At 40.8% G+C, this 24970-nt stretch overlaps 2 protein-coding genes across 11 annotated transcripts in view; both read left to right on the top strand.

The window, feature by feature from the left end:
* Nucleotides 1-21546, top strand: part of LOC6500423 (neuroligin-3) — a 41727-nt gene extending 20181 nt beyond the window's left edge. Inside the window, exons 11-14 of one of the 4 annotated variants that reach the window (XM_044714184.1) lie at nt 2567-3079; nt 3606-4220; nt 13591-14027; nt 19920-21546. In XM_044714184.1, coding sequence (XP_044570119.1) covers nt 2567-3079; nt 3606-4220; nt 13591-14027; nt 19920-20423 — 2069 coding nt within the window. In that variant the 3' untranslated portion in view covers nt 20424-21546. Of the gene's footprint in view, nt 1-2566; nt 3080-3605; nt 4221-13587; nt 14075-19885 lie in introns of those variants that run through there. The other 3 variants (XM_032453085.2, XM_032453088.2, XM_014911067.3) reach the window with 3 other exon arrangements.
* A 2631-nt stretch (nt 21547-24177) lies between these two features.
* The window catches only part of LOC6500428 (putative transcription factor capicua), a 36593-nt gene continuing 35800 nt past the window's right edge, over nt 24178-24970 (top strand). For 6 of the 7 annotated variants that reach the window (XM_032449783.2, XM_032449781.2, XM_032449786.2 and 3 more), the window contains exon 1: nt 24178-24307. The gene's annotated coding sequence lies outside the window, so the exon portion shown is untranslated. Of the gene's footprint in view, nt 24442-24970 lie in introns of all 7 variants that reach the window. The other variant, XM_032449782.2, reaches the window with a different exon arrangement.

Genomic DNA, 24970 nt, shown 5'->3' on the forward strand with positions numbered 1-24970 from the left:
ACTCAAAAGTCTTAAGGCAACTGCCTTTAACTCATTCCCAATCCGGTAGAGTACGCTTTCAATGTCGTTTATCCCATCATCCCGTGCCAGGGCCTTTGGTTACCATTTTTCCAAAGCCAAAAAAAAGGTTAAAAAAACAAACAAGCCACATCCTCCCACACACAAAAATGGAGAGGCACAAAGCCAACTCTGTGCTACTTTGCCTGACCTGGATTCCGGCGAAAAATGGAAATAGAAAAGAAAACCAGGTAAGAGTCGGCTCACCTGAGTTATTTGGCAACGAGATGGAGATAAAGCAACATGTGGAAAGAGACTAAGCCGAAAGCCTACCAAGAAAATCCCTTCCCATCCTCCGCTCGGATCATTTGCATAATTCCAGCGATTTCTTTTTCGGGGAAGTAGGGCTGATTAAGCTGGGAAATGTCAAACTATCAGTGAAAATTGAAATGGTTCACTTAATAAATGCCCGAGTGTCCTTAGCCGAATGCCTGCCAGTCAGCCAAACCAGCCAGCATCAGCTGATGCCGTTGCCCTGCCTAATATCTAAATTATGCAAGGACATTTGAGCCTGGCTCACCGACTCCCAGCCTGTCCGCAAATATTTTTCGCTTTCGTGGCACAAAAAGCTGCCAGGCGACGCCCTTTTCTCAGTATTTTCAGTTTGATTTTACGGCTTGGGGTTGCTCTACTTTCTTATTATTATTTCAATTCTTTTTTTTTTTTTAGCCCGTCTCTGTGATTGCACTAATTAAAGCCACATTAAGCATTGCTTTTGGTCCCGCCCCTTTCTGGCTATCTGTCCATGTCCTGGCTGGGGCCATGTGTCCTCGTAACATAATTATCTAGGGGTCCTTGAACGCATGCGGCCCTGGGAAATTCAAATAAAAATAAAAAGGAATTAAAAATATAGAAGGAGGGAGGAATGCCAAATGCTGCTGCACACCGACCAAAAATTATTTGTACTTGGAAAATTAAATGCAAAATGGAGCGGAATGATAAAGAGCTTAGTGGCCAGGGTCGAATCTGCTCAAAATGGGGGGATCAAAATATACCAGGTTATGCAATTTAGCAAAAGGGTTGTCCTTTCCACACAGACACACTTTCACACCGACACTTCAGGACCATAAGAGAGGAAAAAAGGGTCTTAAGAACTTTCCCGAGTGAACTCAAGTGACAGGCTGAGAGTTTTTGAGCCGAGCTGCCTACGCCATCATGATTGATGGCCGAAAGTTGGTGAGAAATTATTATGTATAGATAAGGGCTAATTCCAAATTGGATTCCCTAGCACGCCCACAAAAACTTTGGTTCGTTGCCCACTCACCTGATGCTTTTTTGGGTTTTTGTGGCAGCCAGGCTGGCAGGCATTTCGTTAACCAATTCCGTCCAAACAATCTTGAGTAAATTAAATGCCACACTTGAATGCAAATTGAAAAAGCTCTCAGACAAAGCATCGGCAGCAGAAGCAGCAGCAAGTGGTTCTTGGATGACAGCTGTAAGTCTTCACACGATTATTGACACCCAGATCCTGGGCAGGAGTCTGCTGGCATATGGCGGCTAACGTGTAGCCTTTTATTCCCATTTATTACGGCAGATTTATTTCTGCGAATATTTATGCAAAATACGTGCCAAAGTCTTTAATCTTGAGACAATGAGGCAACTTTGCCGAAATTGTTTGATATGCAGAAAATTGTGAAGCGAAACTTTACAGACAAAGCACCCAAGTAGTACATGCCTTCCATGGCACCCACACTCGGTACAAAACAATGCCAAGTGTAGAAAGTGCTTAAATCGCTCGCCCAGACAGTCAGAGCAGAACAGAACAATTCCAAGACACTTCTAGCACAATGACAAATACATTTTCAAGGAGGGCATCAAAGGCAGGACGAAACCCATTTGTTTTCGCAGACATTTTCGCTTCCGACTCCTTTCGCCGCGCACCTGCCCTCCTCCCAGATACAATGGCGGCCAAGTGGAGTGCAAAATGCTTCCACATTCGCCTAGCGAATGGAAATAATTTCATGTATACACCGGACAGTTGAGACAAAGGAGTTGCTAGAACGAATAAGTGGCTCACTGCAATGCCAAGTGCCAGAAATCAAACATATTAAGTTTTCCCTTGCAATGCAATTAATTCAAGCCCAAAGGGAACAGGTTTTTGGTACATTGCTTGACAAGGGAAAAGCGTCAATTCTGTGATCAATACAGCTACTGGCAATATTCGGCCTTTAAAATTGAATTGTTTATTTATTTGGTGAATTATGTGGTTCACAACATATTGAACAGCTGAAAATAGCCTCAAGAAATTAGTGCTCGAGTGGAAAGTGTGTCGCAACACAGAAACAATCTTTTGCTGGACATCTGTTGGTGGCCTCCTGAATACATTTACCCCAGAATCGCCCGACCCAACACCCACACCGTACTCATGAATAATTTGAGCTGCCAAAGGACATTACTCATACGACCCGTATTCGAGTACACTGGCTGTCGACTCCCGGCGAGCAAAATGAACTACACCGAGCCAGTACAGTCAGAGATTAATATGCAACCCACTTCTCGGTATTTTCAGTTACCACGGTGGAGCCGAACAACATGTACACGACCTGTATACCCATCGGAGGAAATTACTCCGGCAGTGGGGGTGGTGGTGTTTTTGCGCCAACTACCTTAGCCAATGCCTCGTCGGATACCCTGGCGTCCGGTTTCGAGGCGGCCGGCTATGCCGCCTACTCCACGGCCCTCAGCGTGACGATAGCCATTGGCTGCAGCCTGCTGATCCTGAACGTGCTCATATTCGCCGGAGTCTACTACCAGCGGGACAAGACGCGTCTGGAGGTGAAGACCCTGCAGAAGCAGTACCAGCAGCGCAGTCTCCACCAGCAGGTCCCCTATCCGCCGGAGCCCATCAAGCACGCCCACTACCACATGGGTCACTCCCAGAGCTCGGCCAACGTCATCGTGGACGTGGAGAGTCACCAGGACCAGGCCGGTCAGGCGGCCATGTTGCTTCAGGCAGCTGCCGCGGCGGCCGCTGCTGCCGCCAACGAGAAGCCGCCCCCGCCACATATCTGCTCCAATACAGGTGAGTGCAATTAAGCAACCTTTTATTTTAAGTCAATTTACTTGAATTTTATTATAATTAATATATAAACCAATGAAAACGAAATATTTTTGGGGTAATGGGGGATTTTATTAAAAACAAGTATAAGCTTTAAAATTGCGAATAGCCTGGAGACTCTAGCTTTTCTAGTTATTGATTAAAATCATAAAATAATAATTATTTCATAATTAAGATTCCGTTTGTATAATTTTACAAAGATAATTTAAATCCTTTTAAAATAATAACAACTTTTATCTTAAGGCCCTCGATTTCAGGATTAAGTTATTCACAGAAATTTCCAAATATTAATTAACTTAATTAAAATTTCTTGAGATAAATAAGAGATCTTAGACATATCTTGGCACCTAGTCCTTGAGACAATTGAATGCTTAATTAGCTTCTATTGTAAAAAGCACCAAATAAATAAATATCACTTCTAATTAAGACTCTGTGCATGCCTCTATGGAACTCTGAAGAATCAACAACAATTTTTGGCTTATACCCGTAGGCATGCAACAGCAGCAGGTGGGCGGCGGCAGCGGTGGGGCACTGAATAACGGTGTGTTAGATGGTGGCAAGGTGAGCAGCGATAACCTCGGCAATGTCACCTACAGCACCAGCAGCAAGCAGCAGCAGCAACATCAGCAGCAGCAACAGCAACAGCAGCAGCGCGAGCACATGCAAATCAAGGGAATGTCCGGCACGCAAACATTCGGCCGGAATGCTACCGGTTCAGCGGGTGTGGGCGGAGTCGGAATCGGAGGTGGGGCAGGCGGCGGAGGCGGTGGTGGCGGTGGTTCCGGTGGCGGCGCCTCCGTTGTCGTCTCCGGCAGCAGTGTGAGCTACAATCCCGGAATGATGACGCTGCCCAAGTCAGGCGGGCTGCACCATGCGGCCACTTTGAATTATGCGCGAAACACGGCCGCCTTGAATCTAGCCGGAGGTGGCACCGCCCTCGTCGACAGTCGCGGCAATGTCCTGCTCACCAGCACGCCAGTGAGTGGCGGAGTCTCCGGTGTTGGCGGCTCCGGGGCCGGTGGCACCTCTGCTGGCGGCGGTGATTGCATGACTCTGCCACGAAATCTCAGTCTGGCGGCCGCAGGACGACACAATCCCACGACAGGTGAGTGCCACATTGCTATGACAGCCAGGTGCAAACATACAAAAAAAGTATATCCTGCGAGCAGAAAAGGATGCTGCTGAATTGAATTTGGAGATTGCCAAAGTTGCAAGTTTGTTTTCTCACTTTCTTCGCTTCTACCACTAGTTTTCCTTCTACCTCGTCGTGGAAGGAAGGCAACAATATTGCGGCAGGCAGCAATCAAGCTGAAATGTGATAAGATTTCATTTCATTATGAAGTGCTTGTTTCCCCTACTCCACCATCCACCGTCAGGCATCCAACAGGATTATCTGTTTCTCTTAGCATTTTCCCTGTCTCTGGCTTTCTCCGAGTTTGCTTATTCGATTTCAAGCAAATGAATTCGAGATTGAAAAGCTTTTGTGAGAATTCACACTCGCCGAGCTCTGCAAATGGTAGAATAAGGTTTGCATTACAATCATCCAGAAACTTTGATGCGGTTGCGAAATAAGAGTTTATTGAGTTTCGAATCAGATGGAATATCAAAAAGTTGCAAATATGGTCACCACTCGGAAACTCGATTTTCCAATCGATAATTGCAATGAAATTGAATATAAACTGCAGAGCTTGCCGGAGGCTTTATTTAATTAGTTAATTCATCTCAAATCTTTGAAGTCCTTAAAGCCCAACAATGGGCTAATGGATGTCTGAAAACTTCTCCATCAACGCCAAACTGTCAGGATGGAAAAACAAAAAATGAAAGGAAAAGCATGACAGGAGCAATGTTCGACCTGTCACTGGGTACACCCATATACACATAAACTTCCTGCTAAATCATCCCAAACAAACGAAAATATTGCTTAATCAAATTGAATGACCTTCGTGCCCAAAGGTCTGACGTTGCAAAAAGTCAAAGGCACAGAAACCAAAATATAAAAAAAGAAAAACGACAATGTCCGCGTGAAAATTGAAATTGTTCTAATCAGACGACGAGGAGGTTTGCTTCTTGTTCATGGTTTGTGTTTCCATTTTTTTGTTTGGTTTTTGGAGTTTTATTTTTTTGTATCCCGACTAACACGTGTTATTGAATCATTCGAAAGGAAAAACGAAGCACCATGAGAAAAAACAAGTGGATGAGGACCGTGGACCGGGAAAAACATTTACGCTTCGCTGGGGTTCAACGGACTTTTGACTTTTGACCAGACACCGAAAGCCAAAAGGCCCAAACCGTAATCCCGCTTTTGTGGACTTGGCCGGCAAACGGAAATTGTTGTACAAATTATGCTTCGTTGATTGCCAACGTTTTTAGAGTGTATTCCATTTGCTGCTGCTGCTTGGGCTTCGGCATCGGCATCGGCATCGGCTTCTGTTGCTTGATGAGCTGTTAAATGCGAATGGGAGGAATATTTTCCAGACATCCACTCACCCATCCATCCATCCAACTAACCACCCAGCTATTGACAGTTTTTCCCAACCATCACGCAATGGAATCATTATGGGCCACTTCAACAACAAAAATATACCCTCCTAATAAATCTCCAATATAAACGGAAAATAAAATCAAGATTCGTTTTGCTGCACTTAGCCCATTACCATTTTCCCAGTCACGACATGATTTTTATGATAAGATTTTCAATTTCAATTCGAGAGAGACACACAAATGTAGCGATAACGATAAAGGAGATCTAAAACAGCATTTTTCTACTCCCCACTATAAGGTATAACTACTCCCAATCCCATTCCACAAAAGGTAGCCCCAGCCGGCCGTAAAACAACTGGGTATATGTTTGTTTTTACATTCCCCATTGGATCCCCGACAAGTACTAGGCCAATAATAAAAATCGCATAAAACTGTTGGTTTTAGTTTAGCATAATAAAATGAAAACATTAACCATACCGAACCGGCGATGCAGAATGAGTTACGGGGAAATCTCTGCCAGCGGAATTATTCGAATTTTATTACGAGACCCACACACAATACCTGCCCCTGGCCAATGCCGCTCGAAAATATATATTTTTTGTCAATAAAATTTTAGCAATCGATGGTAAAAACGGGACAAAATTGTATACCAATGAGCTGCCTGCTCTGGTCGTCAGACCTCCATTGTTTTTTTTAAATAAAAAAAACATTTGTTTGTGTTCATTTAATACCTGAACCTGACAGGTGAGGCAACTCATTTTAATTTGTCCTTAAATAAATTAGGCTTTAGCGGGGGGAATGTGATGTGCGAACATTTTATCACGAGATTGACAGATAAATTATTCAAAAATAAATTGGGACAAACTTTTAAATAGAATTTTAACCGGAATTCGTTTTAAAATAGATATAACCATTTTGTAAAAGGTTTAACCAAATGAAATATATTTATATTTGCTTTTATCATCACCCTCAAGGTATAAAATCCCATTCAATGAGACATTTTTGCTTTCGATCCACTCCAAAAATGTGATTCACTCCGATAACCAATTCCAATTTTCACTCGTCATAGAAGAGAGCTTCCTGGAAATTCAATTTTTAGCTACTTGAGCAGGTTTATGCACTTCTATTTCTTCAGCTTGCTCTAATTGCTGGTCGATAATGGTGAAAATCTGAGAAAAAAATACAGAAGAGCCGAATCGAAAGGAAGGCCAGTACCAGGCCAGGACTTGAACCGAATACCCATTTTCCATTGGATTCTGTGTGTTGGTTTCTTTTTATTTCGCATTTGCATAGAATATTTTGTTGCTGATTTAATTTTACGCTCGCGCCTTAACGGAAGCGGAAATTTTGTAGTGGTTAAGTAGGATGGCGATGGGCAATGGGCGTGTTGCGATGGGCGGGGCACTCCTGTTCTCATCCTGTTGATTATGACGATGATGACGTTGTTGCCGTCAGGTGGCGGCGTTGTCGGAAGTGGCGAGTGCTTTTCTGCTGGCATGTTGAGCGCTCTGTGCATTATTTATAATTATTGCGAATTTTTATATAATTATGCGTGGGCGCATATTTTCAGCATCCCCATCCAGCTCAATTTTCTTCTCTGCATAAATATTATTATTTTTTTTTTGCATTTTTCGGTATATATAATTTCGGTCCGGCGTCAGTTATTTATTTAAGCAGCAAATTTTTCTTCCTGGCTGTCCGACGAGCCTCGAGAAGAGACTATAAATATTAAAGTCAACGGTAGTTTGTGTCTGGTCGAGAATTCTTGTGTAATTAATGTTTGTTCTGAGATTCTTGCCGTTCTCCGGCTGGCCGTCCGCTTAAGGCACTCAAGTGGCACATTACAGTTATGGCGGTTGCTGTATCCCGTCGCCATGGCCTTTGCCCTTGCCTTGCCGCCTTGCCGTGGCTTCTGTGTTTGCCAAGGCCTGTGGATTATGTGAGTTTGCTGACATTGTTGAGCGGCAGTTAAATGCCTCATTAGCTTAAGTTGCTCTCACTTCAATTTGTTTCCGGCTCAAGTTTTGATCTTGAAGATTGGTAAATAAATAATTCATTTTATTGAAGGAGGTTGGCTCAGTTTTTACTTAAATTTTAAAGTAAATTATTTAACAACTCTCTTGAAAGTATGTATATCTTCAGTTTCAGTGGCTTTTATACCCTTTCATTTGAAATGGGATATGGTATATGGGATATGGTTAACCGATCCTTATGAAAGTTTTATTATCAGATCCATTTCATATAAAATGAAGCCTGAAACTTATATTCTCATGTATATTTTTCTGTATATGACAGCTGTAAGACAGTCAGATATAGTCTTCTGATCAGCAGTCTCAACCTTCTAACTTAAAGATCACCAAAGAGCTGGCAGCATGCTATAGTATAGAAAGTAGTATATTAAAGAATAAATATACTTTACGCCTTTAAACAATAGCGTAATACCTCCTGAAAGGGTATAAAAACAATATAAATAATACCATGCTTAGGCGCAAAACAATTTATTTTCTATCCACAGCTATGATTCATATAAATACAGATTAAAAGTTAAATATTTCTCTGGCTGGCTTACATACCAACCATTTCTCTTACCATTCCCCATAAATCATTTCGAAAAAAGCTTTCCACACACAATTTACAGACTAAGCGTTCAATTTACGGACTTGCAAAGTGAATTGGAAAATGTGTCGGCAACTTTTGGGCCAGTCGGAATTTTGGCGTATTATGCTCTTGGCTGGGGAGGGAAAAAAAAACTTTGTTTGGCAAAAATTTTGATTAGAGAGAGAAAGAGACTTAAAACTAAGCTGCCTCGTGCATACATGAATGGGAATTGGAAACTTTGGTCCGTTCAATCGATAAAAATCCCGAGTCAGCCTTTTCAGAGGCCTTAATCATTTTCGATACAATTTTTTAGACATTGTGTGCAATGGGCAACAGATTTGAGCTCTTTGAAGCCAGCGTTAAGTACTCAAAGCGAGGCTCTTCCATATCTGAGCTTCTTTATTTTTTGTTTCTCATGCAAGTTTTCAATTTATTCAGATGTACACTTTTTCAGGGCGCCCAAAAATGGGACACAACAAAATACAACCTCAGACAAAGGAACCTAAAAAAACGACCAGCGCAACTGAACGAAAAAAAAATCAACAAAATTGAGTAAAAACAATGAAGCGTAAACGATTTTTGCTGACATGTATGTGGAATGGGGTACGGAGTAGAGGGTATGGGGCATGGGGCTGCAGCATAAATATAATAAAAATAAGGCAGCAAACAAAAGGCAAACGCGAGTTGCCTGTTAAGCACCCCAAACACGGCAAAAAAAAAGAGAAAAGCAAAAGAGTATATTACTGTGAGGTGCAGGGGCAAGTATACATTGTATATGGAAGGGAAAGCACCTTATCCATGACGTGACATGATTGTCATCCACATTGTCAACGACAGGCAACCGCAGAACGGCAGTTCCCTCAGCCACCGGGACATAAACAGCTTCATACAAATGTTATTATTGAAATTTCGGCAGGAGACCCAGGAATCCTGCACAAGAACCCTCAGAGACAGAGAGAGATGGGAGGCTAAAACCGAGTGCAAAAAGTGTTTATCACACATACGCCGCGTATGACAAAAAATGATGAAAAATCTATTTGCAAACCAGTTCCCCCGCCACAAAAAAACCCAACCAACCCGGACGACTCTGACCATATTTCAGCCCCATGCCATCACCATATGTTTGCCGTTTGTTCTCAGGACACAAGGAAAAACAAAATTAAATGGGGGTCCTTGATGGGAAGAAGACCAAACCAAACATTATTCGAAGCCATCGATGCCGTCACATTGTGTGCGGTTTCCCCAGCCCCCCAGTATTCATTCCCCCCTGATTCCCCTATTTGTTCCCCTCTCTGTGTTTTCGTTTCACTTTCTTTGGTTTTATTATTTCGTCTAGGCTTTGACGATTTCCCCCTAAAACGAAAGGCTCTTGCCAACTGCCGGCATACAAATAATACCCATCCCCGGCCTGCGGAAAATAGTTGGCGCACTTTTTTCCATTTGTCCTTTTGTTGTTGTGCATTGCGCACATAGTTAGATAAGGCAATATTATTTTATTGTCCCAGGGGCGGGGATATGTGGTGGAAGAGATTCTCTATCATTGTGGTCAGTAGGATTTTAGTCTAGTAGTTGTTTGCTACCAGGCATCGAAATGATATAGGATCAATAGGATATAGGATCAATAATATCATCCTTTATTTTTAAAGCTTCAACACAAATTTATGATTTCTTACCAAACCATTTGTCATCAATCAATTAGAAACATTTCCCTTGTCAAATGTGTCAAACTATTGCATAAACTAGCATTAGACCGGGCCAACTAAGGGCATCCAGGGATGGCTAATAAATTTTTCAAAGCCCGCCCAAAACGCCCGGCTAACATAAATCTGCAAACATCCAGGCTACTCATACATATTTCATTCGGGCGCTTCGTTCCGATTTTCAGATCAAATGCTAGCGAGCGAGCGAACTTATAGTTGAAATATATTGTATTCGATGGCGTGGAGTTTTATTTCCTTTGCAACTTCCTTGACGGCAGGATAATACTTTCCCTTTTTTAATATGCTCATTCAATTTACTCCACTCCTCGATTATTGATGACATGACAAACAAGGTACAATTTCCGCCAGTCTGCCCGCCCTTCCAAGAACTTCGAGAATCATTTTTCTTTCAGCTCGATTGTATTTGTATGCGCATTAACTTCATTTTGCAATCATGCGCGCCATAAATCCAATTTAATTGTGCTGCTCACTCGCAGACACACACACACATACACACACAGCCATAGTTACATTCACACACACGCAAACACCAATGCGAAGAACACACGCATGAGCTGCTTGAGTGCACGGTGCCGTATACTTAATTTTTGCTCGTTCGTGCGCTCAATTCCGCATCCTCGCAACTCCTAACTCAATGCTAAATAGAAGCACATAAATTTCCGGACAGGGACCCACCCCGGTAACTCCACCTTTCCAATCCCCGACGATATCCTGTTTGATTTCTTTGGATTGCATTTTGAAAAATAGATTTTTTATACTGTGCTGCTGGCAAGCGATCTGCTCTGCTTTGCTTTGCTTTCCTTTCCACCTCCATGTATACACATGTATTCCCGCTATTTCCGTCTCTGTCTGCCGGGGTTTGTCCGTCTCTGTTCCTCTTTGATTTACTACGCACAATTTCGTACCTTTCGCAAGGACCTCGACCTGAGACGGCCGGGGTCCGGGTCCAGGTCCAGTTTGAGTTGCTGGCTGTTGTGATTTATGTTTGATTGAAATGCTCTAAATTGTATGCTAATCTTGACTTTGACACAAAGCTCATTTGTTGTTCCTGAAGCTCCACTTGTTTCTGCTCCTCGTCCAGTCGTCCTCCAGTTCGTTGTTATTGCAGCAATCAAGTTTAAATGTTCTGCCCGGCATTTGGCAGCTCGGCTAAGCGCTTGCTAATTTGAAAACCATTTCGGTTTCAAATGAATCCCATCAAGGGGTTCGCCTCTTCGACTGTTTCGAATCATTTGTCAGGCTTTCGGGTATCCGATTAAGATTCTACTCAATTATTTCGGATCTAGGTGGACGACTGCTAGGCTTGCTCCTAGAAATTGGTTTCGGGCAATCGAATAGTTAATTAAGGTGAAATGTTCCGAAGTCTCAAAATGAATTTCTGAAATCTGAGTAATTAAAATTCGATTTGTGTCGATGTGTCATGTTCTTGAGACTTTTGGTTATAAAACATATCGCGGAAAATCTAATCTGTGTATCCTCGTAATCACGTTTCCCCCATCACAAGTTGATTTGATTGCAACCATTAAGTGCAGCTGCTAGGCCGCAGTAACTTCACTATCTCCGGCCCATAAATTCCCACGAATATCCTTCTCCACGAATATCCTGTCGCATGCGCTGCTAAGTATGCTATACATTTTTTTTTTTTCATAAATCCAACAACTGTCAACTGGGATGGGGGAAGAGTGGCTGAAATTCAGCAATATATTGGCGTGAGTCAGAGTACAGCTCGCCTCATTAATGCCACCCCTTAACCCCTGAACCAATCCACACGCACACACTCACCCATACTCTGATGCTCTCACACAGACAGACGGACAGCACAATTGGCTGCACTTGTGTGTCCACTTAGTTGGGCGAACAAAACCCACAATATCCACATGTCCGAGTGGTTGCACTCACGCCCCCCCCTCCATCCTTCCATCCCCCCGCCATCGTTAACCCACCACTGGCCACTATGCAGTGGCTCTTCATGACCGTGCGGTTAAGTGTGCTCCGTGCCGCTGGCAGTTCTGTTTTATTTTCCCCTTTTTTGAGTTATGCACGGCATTTCCGGTCTTGTCATTTCAAACTAATCAACATCCGTTGAGCGGAATTTGGGCGAGCAGTTTCGACTGCATTATTATTCGCGAGATTTTTTGGCCGGCTCTTGGTAATATTTGACTGGGCAGCATTATACACATTTGTTGCCGCATTTGCATTGTAATTGCAGCAGTGCGTATAAGTGATGTGCATATAAATTAGATTTGCTTCGTTGCGGCGTGTCGGTTGGGGGCAAAAAGTCACGGAAACTATGGAAATTGAAAATTTATTGCATACCGAGTGGCCACCACTTGGTCTCGGGATGTGTGGGTGAATGAATGAACGGAGTGTGTGCGGATGCGTGTGTGTATGTGGTTATGGTTTTGGTTTAGCTTAGCTTTCATCACAAATTACGCATACGCACCGTTGTTAATTTCATATTCATAAATGATGGCCACTGTAGTCCTTGGGGATTGCATAAAGCACTTCCAGCTCTGTGGTCCACTTTTTGTATTTATGTATGCAACACAAAAAAAAAATAAATAAAAAAAATTGCCTAAATTATGCGGTAGTTCAGGGTGCCCCTGGTCGACTTTGATCTCGACTTCATCCCAAGAAAATCTCTGCCTTATTCTGCTCTAACTAGCCAAATCCGGGAAACATAATCCGGTACATTTGACTCTGAATGCTCTCTTAGGTCCAGTCCATTGGGCCACTTGACTTGCGCAAAAAGGCTGGCCATCAAATCCCCAGAAAGTCCCAGTCATAAACATAAAAACCAAAAGGGCACAACCCTCGGTTGGCCAGCTATGTTGGCCAGGCCATCAAGTATTTTGTTGAATTAAACCTCTAATTAGTGAAAGCTGTTTTTGGAAGGGATTATAGGTTGCCCAGGGACATCTAGAATGGCCAATGAAAATTTCTTTGAATATCCTTTTTTTTTTTAAGATTCACTCCACAAATCTCAAAAGAATCTGGAGCTCCATGATTATAAATATCCATAAAGAAAGCTCAAGGAAGGCAAAGAGGTCCACAGAATCTTAAGGGGCTTACTAAATTAATAATGACTCAAAATATAATTTATTCAAGGCCTGAGGAATGGTACAATCAAATTGCAGAGAGGAAGTTATAGAAATTGAAATGTCTTCTACCATTTTTGGTGTTGAGCCAACTTTATTTTTCTTATTCTATATGTATAGTTCTGTATTCTATTTTTTGCCAACTCACCAATAAAACTGCATTGGGTGCTTAGCAGCAAGGCAAACAAATTAGTTTCCCACAGACACAGACAGCCGCAGTCACCGGGCGGGGCATCAAAATATTAGACGCGTCAATGGCTTTTGCACTTTTGCATTCGGAAGGCAATCAAGGCGACAAGTTGAACGACACCAGAAATGGGGGGAGTATGTTGGCGGAGAAATTGCGATGTCAGTACATTGCCAATCCAAAGGAACAAAAAGTGCAACCAACTCCGATGATACGAGAATGTGTGTTTAATGGTTGACATTGTTGTTTACAAATCGACTGCCGCCGCAGCTCGCCGATAAACATTATGCCAGCATATGCATAAAGTACACATAAGAAGCTTACCAGCCCATACCACGTCTATATACATTCATATACATATATTCTCTTTTTTCCATGATTTTCCAGCAGAACTCCAGCAATACCAACAGCAGCAGCAACAGCAACAGCAGTCGAGCAAACATCAGGCCAACGGAGCTGTCCTTACTGGAATGCAATCTCACCACATACGCGGTCCACGCCCACCGCTGCGTACCGCCTCTTCCACGACTACCAACAGTAGTAGCAATAACTCGGCCATGGGCGTGGCAGTGGGCGGTGGCGTTCTACTAGACCAGACACCCTCCGGCGGCAGCAGCAGCAGCGGCGTTAGCAGTGCGCCGAGCTCATCGAAGGGTCACCACACCCACTCGCACTCGCACACCGCCCACCTGGTCCACTCCCATCCGCATCCACATCCGCACACCTCCGAGGGCATGGTCCTGACATCCGCCTCGCCCGTGGGCGGCCAACAGCAGCAGCAGCAGCAACAACAACAGGTGCCCCAAGCCGCAATGGACGAGATGCGCGTCTGATAGGTATCGGTCTTTGAGTTGGATTTATAGTCATCAACAGGGTAAGTTTAAGGATTTTAAGTTCTTAATTCTTAAAGCTTTCAGTCTCTTTTAAATATATGATTTTATTTTGAAAAAATATCAATTTATAAAATACATTTATTAAGATAAGATAAGCCTTTAAGATTTACACGTTCTGCCATCGTCCTGGCTTTTAATTTTCTCAAGCTCTTTCTTCTCATCCTCGTCGCTCTCTTCATCTTCTTCAGTATTCTCTTCATCCGAGTCCTCTTCTTCCTCACAAGTCTCAGGACTCAAAGGATTTGAAGTGAATTCATATGTAATTTCCCCGCTCGAGCTTATTTTCGCATATTCATACAAATAGTATTTATTATTCATCTCGCGTATTATGCCAAAGCGCAGTCCTACCTCCAGAGCCTGCGTCAATTTCTTTGTGTAGTATTTATGACGGATGGGACAGTTCAAGGTGGCCAGGACGAACTCGAGGACGTCCTCCCAATCTGTTGGCGGTTCTAACTTGGTCAGGGCCTTGCACAGATAGTCAGCTATAGTTAATTTTGACATTATTTCAGTAGTTTCTAATAGTTTGCTTTTAAAATCCCAAAAAACGACAAACAGAAAAAAGTATGTTGATGAAATTTTTCCAAATTTAAGTTCAATGCAGCATGATATTTCTTTAAAACATATTTCTTGCTGCTGCCCAGGCAAAAAAATGATAAACATGCGGAACCCTTTGCAGGGGTCGTGCTCCGACATCCGAAAAAAAAGGTAAAATACAATTTCTGTGCACACAGACTCTGATCAAAAATAACAAACGGCATGTCAAACATGCGGCAGCAAAAAATTGTGCTCCTTTATTTGATATAAAACAAAAAATACAATAAATAAAAATATATAAGTAAAAAGATATGCATAAAAACACGCGCCACAACAGAGTTCATGGTTCAAGGTAGACTGAAATGTCGCAGGCACTCGGATGGAAAAAATCCACAGAGTGGGCGGCGGCCAAAAGTTTTGGATAGGTGGAGGGGCAGCTTTAATGGATTCCTTTGGGGATGAAGAAAAAGGGCGAGTGGCGAATAAAACATAGGTACTAATGCCCCAGCAAAGAGAAATGAAATTATAAACGAAATTAAAAATAAAGCCACCAGACCAAACCATAACAAGTGGCAAGGTGCAAGGCAATTTGTGGCATGCAACTTGAAACCGAGCGCCCAACTAAATTATGAGCCCAATGTCGGACTCGGCAAATTCGAGCTCAACCAAACCAAATTACAACTGCAATGTGGCCAAAAGGAAAATGCAAGAAATCCAGTTTCGTAATTCAAGAAAATCCTTTAAAAAAAATGTAGTGGAAACTTAAATAAATTTACGATTTCCTCTTTCACAGTAAAAATGGTTTTATTTAATTAGCAAGATCACTTAACTTAATGAATAATAATAACCCCTAGTCAAGTTTAACATTTTTTTCTGAAAGGATCTAGCCACTTTTGCTGGCCATTTGCAGCCACTTGGCCATGTTCTCATGAATGTATGATGTCTGTGGGTCGGGACACTATTTCACCTGGCATACAATTAAATTTGCATTTCTTTATACATTTTTTTGTTGTTTTTATTTTTATTTTTACGCTGCCTGTGCCTTGGTTTCCTTTCCTTAACTTTTAGCTGATTAACATTTCTCTGGTGTTCTCGGGGAAAATGCAATTTCGCCCTGCGGCTAAAGTGAAAGGGACCCACGGCGAATGGCAACTGTTATGTAAATTTACACCCACCCGTGTACCCACTTTCACACACATATAGACGGAAGCCCGGACACGGGGGCGTGCCGAAGTGTATATGTGTTAAAAGCGCAATAAACATTAATTTCACATTCTTTTTCCTTGAGCCACTCCACTGCCAGTATTCGACTTTCCCCAACTGGTGTATATTTTTGGCACTTTCTTAAATTTAATATCAAAAGTAAGAAGCCTCTCAAGCTTTTACAAGGAAACTTAATCTAAAGACTAAACAATTCGGCCAACTATTCATCCTAAATAACTGGATAAATTCATGACACACATGAATAATTGAAATATACTTGTTTGCATTCGAAAACACAGTCCATTTGCTCGCCTAACAAATTCCCAATCAATTAATTCAGCAGATAAACGAAAATTAAACTTGAATTTCTCCAGCACACACCAAATGCGGTTTCTTTGTCTGCCATTAAAAGTGATTAGTTTTGAAATTATTTAGCAAACAGAATATTTACTGCGGCTCGAGGGGCAGGCCAGCTGGGTTAGGTTTCTTGTGGGTTCAGCAAGTTTGGAGATGTGGCGAGAAGTTTGAAAACATTTGCGTTAAAATTACATGACTTTGTTTGAGCCCAAAAAGAGAATCTCCCGGCACTTATGCTTCCTAAAGTGTTGAGTAATTAGCTCACAACTTTTCAAGTTGCATGCAGCCTTAGAGAGTTAAGTGGATAAGGAATTTAGAAGAAATTTTAAAACATAAAAAGGCTAGTCTTTCTAAGCTTTAATTTAAAATATTTTTATAGTTAGCCCTAGCGCTACCTTTAAGTATTAAATTGGTTAATTAATAAAGTTTTAATAATCGCTGTCCATTCTCTTCCCCTCCTATCTTGCCAATAAAGAAAGCTTACAAGCCTGAACAATTTTCCGTCACTCGAGTGTTGTTTATTTTTTTTCAAGTGGGGTTTAGTGATCCCACCCCCTTTAGACCTCCAACTGCTCCACCCCATTGCCATTTAGACCCTTCTTGAGCTGCACAAGATATGCAAAGTGGCTGCACAAACATGCGCGTAATACGTTAATGATGGTCTCTGCACTGGCCCCCTCCTCCGTTGGCATTTTCCCACACCCACACCCACACCGCTCCACCAACCCACCGCCCCTGGAAAACTTGCACACATTGTAGCCGCGATTTGCATTACGCGCATTACTCAGTTCACTCATTTTGCTGGTGCTACGGCTTCTTTCCTTTTAGTTTCGGTATCTTGCAAGGCAAGAGTCTAAGCCAGCATTGTTGCACCGCCCGGTGGCACCGCGGCTGAGCCCCTTGGAACCACTCACGGCCACCCCCAAGCCTCCACATCCAGCTCCCCAGTCAACAATCTGCGCCAAATTGTGCGCTCAACTGTGCAGCAACCCCTCTGCCACGCCCTCATACCTTTTCCTGCAATCCCGCGACCCCCAAAACGTCCTAAACTAACTGCTGCCACCCACTACCGCCTAGCCCGCCTGCCTGCCGGCCAAAGAGCTGGCAAAACAAAAGGCAGCCGCGCATTTTTGCAACTGCACTTTACTTTGCACTTTTCGCTTTCTTTGCATAAATTCTCGCCAGCCCGAGTTTACTGTACTGCAAAAATGGGCACGCATAGCAAGTAAAAAAAATAACAAATAAAAAATAGAAGAAAGTGATGCTAAATTCGACTTAGGTTTACTCTACAATTTATACAAAAAAAAAAAATAATTCAAAAATCAAAAAAGCAAAGACTTTAATAAGAAGCTTTTTAATTTCTGCTTTATTATGGACTAAATTCAATCAAAATTTTAATAAAATAAAATTAGCAAATAAAAATTCAACTTAAAAAAAAATTCTCTCCAAAAGTAAACCAATTTAAATATACCCTTTAACCTTTTCGGGCAAACCCAAAACACTCCCCGATAGAGTAAAAAATAAACGAATTTTCGAAATAGAAAAAAAAAGGAAAAGCTGAATAAATATGGGATGCAGCTGCTGCAGAAGTCTTCCCGCTGAATTTTAAACTAAACACAAAAGCATAATGGAAAAGTGGAAAACGCCAACAGAGCGCAATGAAGTGTACGGCCCCGGGAAAGGCGCAAAATCAACGATTCTGCGACCAAATGGAGCCGAGCTTCCCGATAGGACAGATATGCATAAGTCTGGCGATATAACGCGGCCAACTGAGTGGCAGTGATGATGGGGCATGCACTTTCAGCAGGCACTGTGTTGTAATGCTTATGGGTTGGGAATGCAGAAGGCAGGATGTTGCAGGAATATATGGGGAAAGTGTTGAGTGCAACTGCTAGAAGAAGTAGCTGCTTATCTGCATGAAATGGTTCATAGAAAGTAAAGAATTCCAGATCAAACATAGAAAAGGACTCAAGAATGTCAGAAGAGTGAAAGTGAGTAAAAGTATACATTTATTCTGTATGTGTACTATTAAAGCATTTTATTTATCAATCAAATAAAGTTCTATCAGCAATTCTGAAAAGTTCATATTCAAAAAATAACATCGATTTCCTAAGGATAGGAAAGAATACTTCATACCTAGCTAAATTTTCTGGAGGGTTCCTTTCAAAAGACTGAAAATGCATTTGAAGGACGATATGGCCCACACCGATGACTGTATCTTGGTATCATCCGACTGTATCATCCGATCCTTGAGCGGAATACTTTGATCGATTTGTGGATCGATTCTCTTTCAGTTTCCATCAAAACCTTAGAACGAAATATTTTTTGGATTTTTCTTCAAATTTTAATGTACAAGTCCATGGGAAGGACAATATGGCCCACAGCGATGACTGTATCATTGCCAATTTTCATCCGATCCTTGAGCGGAATACCTTGATCGATTTGTGGATCGATTCTCTTTCAATTTCCATAAAAACCTAAGAACGAAATATTTTTTAGATTTTTCTACAAATTTTCCGGGGGATCCCCTTCATAATGTACAAGTCCATGGGAAGGACAATATGGCCCACAGAGATGACTGTATCATTGCCAATTTTCATCCGATCCTTGAGCGGAATACCTTGATCGATTTGTGGATCGATTCTCTTTCAATTTCCATAAAAACCTTAGAACGAAATATTTTTTAGATTTTTCTTCAAATTTTCCGGGGGATCCCCTTCATAATGTACAAGTCCATGGGAAGGACAATATGGCCCACAGCGATGACTGTATCATTGCCAATTTTCATCCGATCCTTGAGCGGAATACCTTGATCGATTTGTGGATCGATTCTCTTTCAATTTCCATAAAAACCTAAGAACGAAATATTTTTTAGATTTTTCTTCAAATTTTCCGGGGGATCCCCTTCATAATGTACAAGTCCATGGGAAGGACAATATGGCCCACAGCGATGACTGTATCATTGCCAATTTTCTTCCGATCCTTGAGCGGAATACCTTGATCGATTTGTGGATCGATTCTCTTTCAATTTCCATCAAAACCTTAGAACGAAATATTTTTTGGATTTTTCCTCAAATTTTCCGGGGCATCCCCTTCATAATGTACAAGTCCATGAGAAGGACAATATGGCCCACAACGATGACTGTATCTTTGCCAATATTCATCCGATCCTTGAGCGGAATACCTTGATCGATTTGTGGATCGATTCTCTTTCAATTTCCATCAAAACCTTAGAACGAAATATTTTTTGGATTTTTCCTCAAATTTTCCGGGGCATCCCCTTCATAATGTACAAGTCCATGAGAAGGACAATATGGCCCACAACGATGACTGTATCTTTGCCAATATTCATCCGATCCTTGAGCGGAATACCTTACACGATTTGTGGACCGATTCTTCTCCAATTTCTTTACATTTATAAAAAATATATAACATTTATTATTTTGTCGTATATTATAAGGACCCCTCTCAAAAGTCTATTACAAAGAAATATGAGGTATTATAAGATCCCCAGCGAGGGCAATATCCTTGCCATTAATAAAATATTTCATATATCATTATTTTTTTGCTTTAAGCTTTAGAAGCTGTGTCATCTTTTCTTATTGGTCATTAAGTTAGGAATCCTTTTGATTTATGAATTTGAAAACTGTAATTTGGAAAACTTTAATGTGCAACCCTAAAAATTTCTCTTCCAGCTCCATAGAAACTCTGCGAGCGGAAACACCCGAGGAGTTCTATGCTACGAAGCAGGCGGATGACGGCCAACTCAATGGGACACCACCGGCGGATGGAGAGACAGAAGCTGATGCAGATGGGGTTGCCGAGCGACGAGGGGCAGGAGGAGATGGACGCATCTCTGCCGACGACCACAAACAACGACAGCTGAAGAAGCTCCGTTTCAAGCGGGAGATCCACGCCCTGGCCCTGGAGGGTGGCGACGTGGCCAGAGGATATTGCTCTTGCGATGAGCAGTGGACCAACTCCTCGTCGCCGACGTCCACGACCACGTCTGCTACCATGTCGCCGACACTGCCGCCTGGTAGCGCCACCGGCAGCTGTCATCCGACCGGAAGCGGAAGTGGAAGCGCTGAAAATGGAAGGGGGAACGCGTACGGGTACGGGCATGGACACGGAAACGGGATTGTGAAAATTTCAGCTGTGGGAAAGCGGGCTGGCAGGCTCAAGCAGCAGCATCATGTGCGTTTCTCCGATGAGAAGAATTTTTCGGATTGATTCTGAAAAGCGTAAAAAAATAAGGAAGTTCGAGAAAAAAAAAACTACTAGACTGCACCTAATCTCTGTTTAGTCTTAGGATAATATTTTGTCTCCTATGCGGAGTGAAAATGATACAAATCATCAGAAAACCAAAACAAATTACGTTTAGATTCCATAGCTAATTAGGCATTTAAGAGGATCTTGTAAATATAGTTTGGAAAGTGTTAGTTAAATATCTGTGTTTAGTTTCTCCGCAGGGATCTGCTGAGGACTATATATGCGAGTATAAATAATATACGTATATGTGTATGAATGGGTGTAATCAAGTTAAAAAAAAAAATACATACAATGTAACAATTAAGTGTAGCACAAATGCATTTTTCCACTCTTCAGCAAATTATTCGATTTGTTGGAAACAGTATCCTGTTAGTGGCTTGTAAATATCCTAGTCAAAATAATCATAACATGTGGTATTATTTACTTCAAGTAAAGCAACACGAAAAATAAAGAACATAAAAGTAAACCAACTAAAACTAATGAAAAGCTCAAAATAGATTAGACGACCTAACCAGTTAATGGATACTTAAATAAATAGCTAATTATTTGAATTAAAGTTTCAAAACTGAAAAAAATCTGACGCTTTTTTGGACTGTGTACAAAGCAAAGAAAAAGCTCATCAAGAAAACTAAGAAAATAAATAGAAAATTTGTTTATTAATTAAGAATTTTTCAACACAATTAAATAGTTATTTCACTCACTGGATAAATGTGAATTACTGTACCGGGTCCGTTGAACATTCAAGTTTCTAAAAGAATTATCCTTTTTAATTTTTCCTGGAAAAATGTTAAATAATTACCTCAACCTAACAAAAACTGCCAATTTATTTAAAAATAATGTTTAGTTAAGAGCCCCACGCCTGAAGATTCTTCCACTTTATTTAAAATACAATCCTGATTAACAAAAAAAACCATTTAAAGCGTCGCCAACCAGAATGAGACATAGTATGATATTTGTATTTTTAAGAAAAAAAACTTATAATCGTCTAGATTACAATGTGAAGACGAAACTGCAAGAAACTAAATTAAGGGATTAATATGATCTTAAAATTAATAAAATGAAATATAAACAAATCATAAAACTAAAAACAATACTGATTTTTTGTTTTAAAGATTAAAGACTGAATGACAAAAAAAGATGGAAAAAATCTTCGAAAAACTACCTATTCTGGCTGAAAATTGTTCGTTGCAAAATTTATGAACTTTCGGAATGCCTGCTAACAGCTAATAAAGACTTTAAGACCCCCAGTGAACCCGATCTAACCCGAAGGATTGCAGGATTCATTTCGTTTTAAATGCTTCTCGTTTATGGGTGGAATTTTCGGTTCTGGAGAATTTTAATGGCTAAAATTTTTACGGCAGCCAGCAACGGTTCAACGGTTATTAAATCAAAATTTTATGTCTGGCCACGCAATATGCCACGGAAAACCAGACTCGACCTCGAAGGAGAAGGGAGAAAAGTTTGTTAACTTAAACCGGAAATTCAAGGTTCTTGTGGAATTAATTTCGAAACGTGGAAATAAGTTTCGGGCAACGAACACATCAAATATGTGACCACGCCCCCACCAGCCCCACTATCTATCTGCTCTTGCTCTTGAAGCTTCTTTATATTTTTCGAAAACTATTCCAATTAACTTCCCCCAAAAAAACGACAAAAAAAAAATACCAAGAATGGAGGAAAAATAGAAAATGAAAGCCAAAAACAAAATGGCCGCTGGTCATTTTGAAACTCTTTTTACAGAACCACCGCAACACCCTCGGAGTTTCCAGCCAGTTTGTTTGCTCAGTTCAATGTGTGTTGCATGCAAAATTTTAGTATTTTTGTTTGTGTTTTTTCCTTCTTTTATGAAATTGCAAAAAAGAAAAGTTTTAGCTAAAATTTAATTATTTTAATTTTCACGAAAGGATGTAACTGTGTGAGCTCGTGTAACGAATTGAGCTTTCCTGGATAATTAAATAACATTTAAGCGCACATTACCTTCCCTAAATCATTTGGATGAGCACTTACATGGAGAGGAATATTTTTTACAAGTCCCTGAATTTTTATGCATTTTTTGCTTGTATTTTATCCTTTTTTTTATTCAATGCACTTCTAAAAGTGTGAATAAAGTTTTTTTTGATGAATTTTAATTTTATCAGCTTATTTTTTGTTAAACTTTAAAACAAATGTCTGTAACAGGTGCAAAGCCATTAGAAATCCTCAGGCTACAAACCAAACTCCATTTTGGCGCACAAACCAAACTTTAATAGCTCCTCACCCCCGCTTAATGACAGGTTTTAAACTGAATATTAGTTTTTAATGCTTGCTTTTTATTACAAACTAAATGCGAAAAATGTGTATGCCGAGGGTAAAGAGGCTAAAGAGTTCTTGCTTCACACTTGCTTCCTTTTTATTATAAATGTTTTACGGCTGCAAATTTTACAAATTACTTTTTTGTAACATAAAAACTTGATGACAGGTGCAGTAAATTAGTATTATTATTTTAAATACTTGACATTTTTTATTACCATTATTTTTTATTAAAGCTTTAAGCTAATTTTATGTTTGGAGGTAGTTAGGTTTTAAGTCTTCGGGATCTTGGCATAAATAAAAAAGAAAACAATTGAAGAAAATAAGTTTCCTAACCAATTAATTAACAAAAAACCATCTTTGCGTGCTTCCCGCGTCATTAAACTTCAAGTGTTAAATTTTCGATGACGAGGAGGTCGTCTCGCTTTGACTCGACTGCTCATAAAAGTCTAAAGTTATGGCAATAATAGCAAAAGCAGCAGAAGGTACAACAATATGTTTTTTTCCCCCGTAATTGTAGAAGGAGGCAGCCAACACATTTATATGTTTTCCCACGGCTAACACGACGTATGCGTAATTTATGTCGCTCTGCGGCAGCAGGTGCACGGGTCGCATAGCGCGGTTTTCATATTTCTAAAGTTCCAGCTCCATTTTGATGAATGCTTTGCATATTTTCACGGCAACACCCCACCCCTACAGGTCTCATTTGGCTGTTAGATAGTGAATCCATTAATATTCGGTTTCTGCACTTAAAAGGATTAATCAAAAAACAATTTAAGATTTAGATAACATTTGAAATTGGCGGTCCTTTTTAGTATATACTGGTATACACTTTCATCTAGGACCACCTGTGAATTTATTTTTTTCTTTATGTTTTATAAGAATATTAGTTAATGTGGTCGATGCAATGAGTTCTAATAATTAATTAAATAATGTAACAACCAAGAAATAATATTTTTGAATTAATACTCAAATTCAAATTTGCAATCTGGCAACGTTGCCACCCTAGCAGAAAAACAAACTAAATCATAGATTATCTAAAATTTTGTTTACCTTTAAACTATGATAAGAAATGTTTAACTACAATATAACAAAACCATTACTTTAATTATTAATAATAATAAAATGTTTCATATGTAAAAAAAAAACATTCTAAGCATTTGAAAAGAGCGCCACATTTTCACTGTTAACCGCTGACTGCATATAACAGAAACGGTTAACAGAAAAACGTTGCACAACAGTTTTTAAATTTAAGCCATCTCTCCCATTTAGCCGATTATCTTCCACTCAATATTGTAATTTTAAATATAAATTAATTTTCACATAGTTTTTTTTATTAAATAAGCTAACAGAATATTCAGTGTGCCCAACTTTCGTTGTCAACGATAAAAAACATCGATAGACACCGATTTTGCTGAGCACGGGGGGAACGCTGGGGCACACGAAGCTGAGCGGCCGTTTTTTTCCACACAAACTGTGCTCCGTGTTTTTTTCCCAATTGGAACTCGAAGCTGAGCGGTGCGCCGTACTCCGTGGCGTGGCAGCATTTTGTTAACGTAAAATTAGTTTTAAAATTCATTTTTCTCTCGGTCCGAGCGGTCATGTCGCGGGTGGACACTTAATCGTGAGATTTTCTGGTTCCCGTACCAAACTAGAATCGGGACGAAAATAAGATTTTGTGAATAAATCGGTTCGTGGCTAGTTTTACTCCTCGCGAGAGCAAAAAAACCAAAAACCAACGGAATTTGTTTGCAATACAACGCACACGCACACAGGCGTGGGTGTGAAAACAAACGAAACGGGAAACACATTCAGCTGGTGTTGGTTTTTGATTTTTACTTACGGTAGAGATACTTGCTAAAAATATTAAATTAATGAAAAACAAAATAAAAACAACAACAATCGAAAATCGAATGCGCGTGTGAATAAGATTGTGAGGGGGGGGCGGACGGACGGAGAGCAGGCACGCACACACGCACGCACGCAGAGAGCAGTGTTGCCAACTTCCAGGCGATGTCAGTGGATCTCAATTTAATAATTAATCTGGCCCAAACTAATTTAAATAAAAACCCATCCAGAGAGCCAATTTATTCTTGAATCTTTTTATATTTCGGCTTATTGGCATTGGCTGGCTTTTCGCCATGAAGCTGGCAACACTGTCAAGACAGAGAGAGAGAGAGACACAGTGACTGAGAGAGCGAGCGCGCGCGGGAGAGAGT

The sequence above is a fragment of the Drosophila ananassae genome, chromosome 2L (assembly GCF_017639315.1).
Source record: "Drosophila ananassae strain 14024-0371.13 chromosome 2L, ASM1763931v2, whole genome shotgun sequence".
Lineage (NCBI taxonomy): Eukaryota > Metazoa > Arthropoda > Insecta > Diptera > Drosophilidae > Drosophila > Drosophila ananassae.